At 35.2% G+C, this 3555-nt stretch overlaps 1 protein-coding gene across 1 annotated transcript; it reads right to left on the bottom strand.

The window, feature by feature from the left end:
* Positions 1–309: 309 nt before the first annotated feature.
* Positions 310–3555, bottom strand: LOC147761195 (uncharacterized). The gene is made up of 5 exons (XM_087016105.1): positions 2933–3555; positions 1955–2130; positions 1441–1666; positions 1063–1230; positions 310–760 (listed from the first exon to the last, which is right to left on the bottom strand). Exons 3-5 carry the CDS (start codon positions 1512–1514, stop codon positions 649–651), a joined length of 354 nt encoding a protein of 117 aa, XP_086872231.1. The 5' UTR covers positions 1515–1666; positions 1955–2130; positions 2933–3555; the 3' UTR covers positions 310–648.

The raw sequence follows: 3555 nt of genomic DNA, 5'->3' as shown, positions 1-3555 counted from the left end.
AAAAGAAAATACTTCTCTACTTCGATCGTCTGCAATAAGAAAGGCAGCTATGTTATAGTTCTTAGTGGTAAGTACAAATTTTTTGACAAAAGTTACAACAATTACATAAATAACACTTTTTTTATCTTCATTGCTTCCTTTCTTCTGTAGATCGTCAATTTCCTCATTTGTGCTTTTCTTTTTTAAGGAAACTTCACGCAGGATTGCTTCTCTAAAACAAACTTCATTTTCTATACAGTCTTTGCATATTTTTTAATTTTTTCATCTGTATTTTTATGATGAACTGAAGAGGTGGGGGTGAAAAAGATGGTTGCCCTCCCCCTTTCCCCAGAAGCACGTGTGCATCGCCCCACCTCCTGCCAGTGTGATAAGGCGTTTTTACTAAAACCCCAATGAATGACATATGAGACATCCCCAATGTTAACCCCCATCCCAAACGCAACGGTGCTGATAATTATCCGGATAGTAGATGATGGCAATAAAAATTCTTTAATAATCGTGCTTTAATCAATGGATGGGATGGAACTATGAAACACTGTTAACATGCGATTTTTTAATTTTTTTTCTTTGTCTTTATAAGCATCTATGTCAAGATTTTCTAAAACAGTCAAAAAAATATACTAGCAATGTTCATAGACCTGACGTATATTATAGTTTTTCAAAATTGACATGTTTTTCTTTCAGTCCAGGGATTATTATGTCTTCGAGGTCCCCAAATCCTTGCTCTTTACATTTGAATAATTGCAGTAAAATATTTGGCCTGAAAAAAGTGTAAATTAATTAATTTGTTATATTTCATGGCACTGTTATAGTTAATAACCTATAAACTTATGTGGTAATTAATTCATTTGACTTTTACTTTTTTTAGGAAATGGAGTGAAGATGGATAACGCCATTAAAACCAAGACTGGAACTATGATACTTGCAACTTTTATTCTTGGTTTTAAAAAACGGACTACCTTTTTATATTTAGTGGGATAAAGAGAGTAAAAAGTTTTACATTATTTTATATCTTTAGATAAATTAGGGAATTGTACATATTACCATAAGATTAAACATTACCTGTTTGGTAGTAAAGATACAATTTCCAAAGCTGCATCCTCCATGAATAAAGACTTTAAAACATCTGCAAAGACGCTATCAGTGCACGTGTTAATAAGAGAAATGGAGCGTGTGATCAAAACTCTAAGAGCACCGAGTTCCTTGTACGTCGGCTTGAAATCGTATCCCCTGCCAAGCGAACAGAAGTAGCATATTATGAAATGTATATAATTTAAATCTATATAATGGCGAGTATGGGAGATTAATTTTTAATACCAGTCTATAAACAACATCATTTGTAACAATATTAAAAGAAAACAAAGTATTTTAATGATAATCGTTGTCGTACTTCATCATTTTATACTGCACATTCGGACTCTTCATATATTATTTTCTTACCATTCACTTACGCAATGCACCTCATCAACAGCAATAACCGAAATAGATTCTTGCATCTTTCTTGTCTTGAACATTGATCAAACACCATTCTTCACCACTTGTCGCCAGAGGTCGGTAAAAGTTTACATTGGTAACAGGCCTTTTCGAGGTCGACCTCGAAAAGGTGGTCGCCCTTTCCGCGAGAGTTCGACAATATGGCGTGCTGTTGTGTCTGTGCAGTAGGAAGCTGAAATAAAAAGAGCAAAACTTTATGAACCTCGTGCCTGAAGGTACACGAAAACACTTTTAATTGGATTTACATACTACAAGGTACAACGGAAGACCCACAAAGATTGTCAGAACGTGGATATTTCGAGGTACTAAAGCGTCTTAAGATTTTTGTACATACTTCTATGAGGCCTTACCAGATGTAAGGGTAGGCCCACCGTAAGCTTGTAAGGCCGAAAACTGAGGCAATTATGCTATATGCCACATCTTCTAAAACCTGGTCCAAGTTATTCTGGTGGTCATTTACCAGTTTGCTGAGTCGTGCTTTGAGAGTTTGGTTGTCCTCTCATCCAATCCATTCGTTTGTGGGTGATATGCACTGGTCACTAAATGGCTGATGTTAAGGCCTTGCATATCTCCATATTGATGGCTGCAACAAACTCTCGTCCCTGATCCGACAGCAAGCGTTTTGGGGCACTCCACCTTAAATATAAGACGTCTATGGTGAAAAAAACTGCAGTATGTCTATTCCTCATCTATACTTATAACTACAGGTTTGTTGTCGCCAACAAACAAAAAAGCAGCCCTCAGCTGTGCAACAAATAAGACATCTAGTAATATCAGTATTCATGATGTAACAGGCTGATTTGCAAATTGAACAATACTCAGCAGAAGGGTTGAAAGTAAGTCAAAGTAGTGCAGTTCCTGATAAACCCATTGGTTGAGTAACATTATAAGCAAGCAAGCTAGGACAAGACATCATTAGCATAAAAGTACATATCAGCAAGGTTCAAAAATTGGTTGTATCTTAGCGTTTGAAACAAATGGATGAAATATGCTTACATGCATTCACAGCCATAGTGTCTGGCAAGACTCTGTCCATAAATAAAGCACATGCACTGACCTATACACTAAAGTCCTGATGTGAAGGGCCACTCCAGCTGCACTTTTGTCTGACAAAGGATGGAAATCCAAAAATTGGTACGAAAGAATGTTGCTTTGTATGGACAGGCCGATTTTATTATAAAATAAAATATTTATTTACAGTCTAGAATCCATAAAAATATGTTCTGTAGAAATAATAAATTGTTTCAGAAATCTGATATATTTTTGTCTATGTCATCCAGACCACCTTCCAACTCAATTCAGTTGTTGACATATATTAGACAAAATTAAAGGAGCAGCATTTGGGGACTGAAATTTTTATACTTTAATTTTCTTTTTAGTGTACATTTTCAGAACCACGTAACAGATAATTTTAACAAAGCTTAGACTGTATATATACCTATCAAATCTATTCCAACCAATTCCATAGCTTTTGTCACAGTGATGGGCTTCAATTCTGGGCTCTGCGTCTTGATCTGAGTCTGTTTCTGGCATTTGCCACAGACCTGTGTCTGTCATTTTATACACATGACTGTATAACATTTGAGCAATTCATGCTTAAACAACCATTTGTGGTATATTGATAATGTTATGGAAAAAAGAAAGAATATGAAAATCATAAAAAGTACAGTGTTCATTTATTAACAAAATTGTTCTTGGTTACAAACAAATTAATACACTAACTGCAAAATATACGGCACTAATGGATTGGCTTTAATTTAAGCAAAGGGTCACAATTTAAATAACCCATAAACACTCGCTGAGTAAACTCACATATTCCATGACATCTTCCTTCCTCCAGTTCCACAAAAAATGGGCCCGAATCTTTGTCAAGGTGGCGCTGATGCCGCTGTGACCCCCGGCTGTAGATGAATAATATTCATGTAAAATATCTTTGACTAATTCTACATCCAATATACATCCAATTTGCTGATTACCATCTTTACAAAGAAAGTAAAAATTTTCTCCTTAAAAAAAAAAAAAATTATGAGAAAAATTTTACAATTGTATACATCAGTTGTG

The sequence above is a fragment of the Lingula anatina genome, chromosome 6 (assembly GCF_051362555.1).
Source record: "Lingula anatina isolate TDL-2025a chromosome 6, LinAna3.0, whole genome shotgun sequence".
Taxonomy (NCBI): domain Eukaryota; kingdom Metazoa; phylum Brachiopoda; class Lingulata; order Lingulida; family Lingulidae; genus Lingula; species Lingula anatina.
This window is presented reverse-complemented; position numbering and strand designations above follow the sequence as displayed.

Coding starts and splice junctions, on each gene's coding strand:
- LOC147761195 (XM_087016105.1), bottom strand. CDS start 1,514: ATGTTCAAGACAAGAAAGATGCAAGAATCTATTTCGGTTATTGCTGTT. Junction 1,231..1,440: donor GTGCATTGCGTAAGTGAATG/GTAAGAAAATAA, acceptor TTCGCTTGGCAG/GGGATACGATTTCAAGCCGA. Junction 761..1,062: donor GTATCTTTACTACCAAACAG/GTAATGTTTAAT, acceptor CACTTTTTTCAG/GCCAAATATTTTACTGCAAT.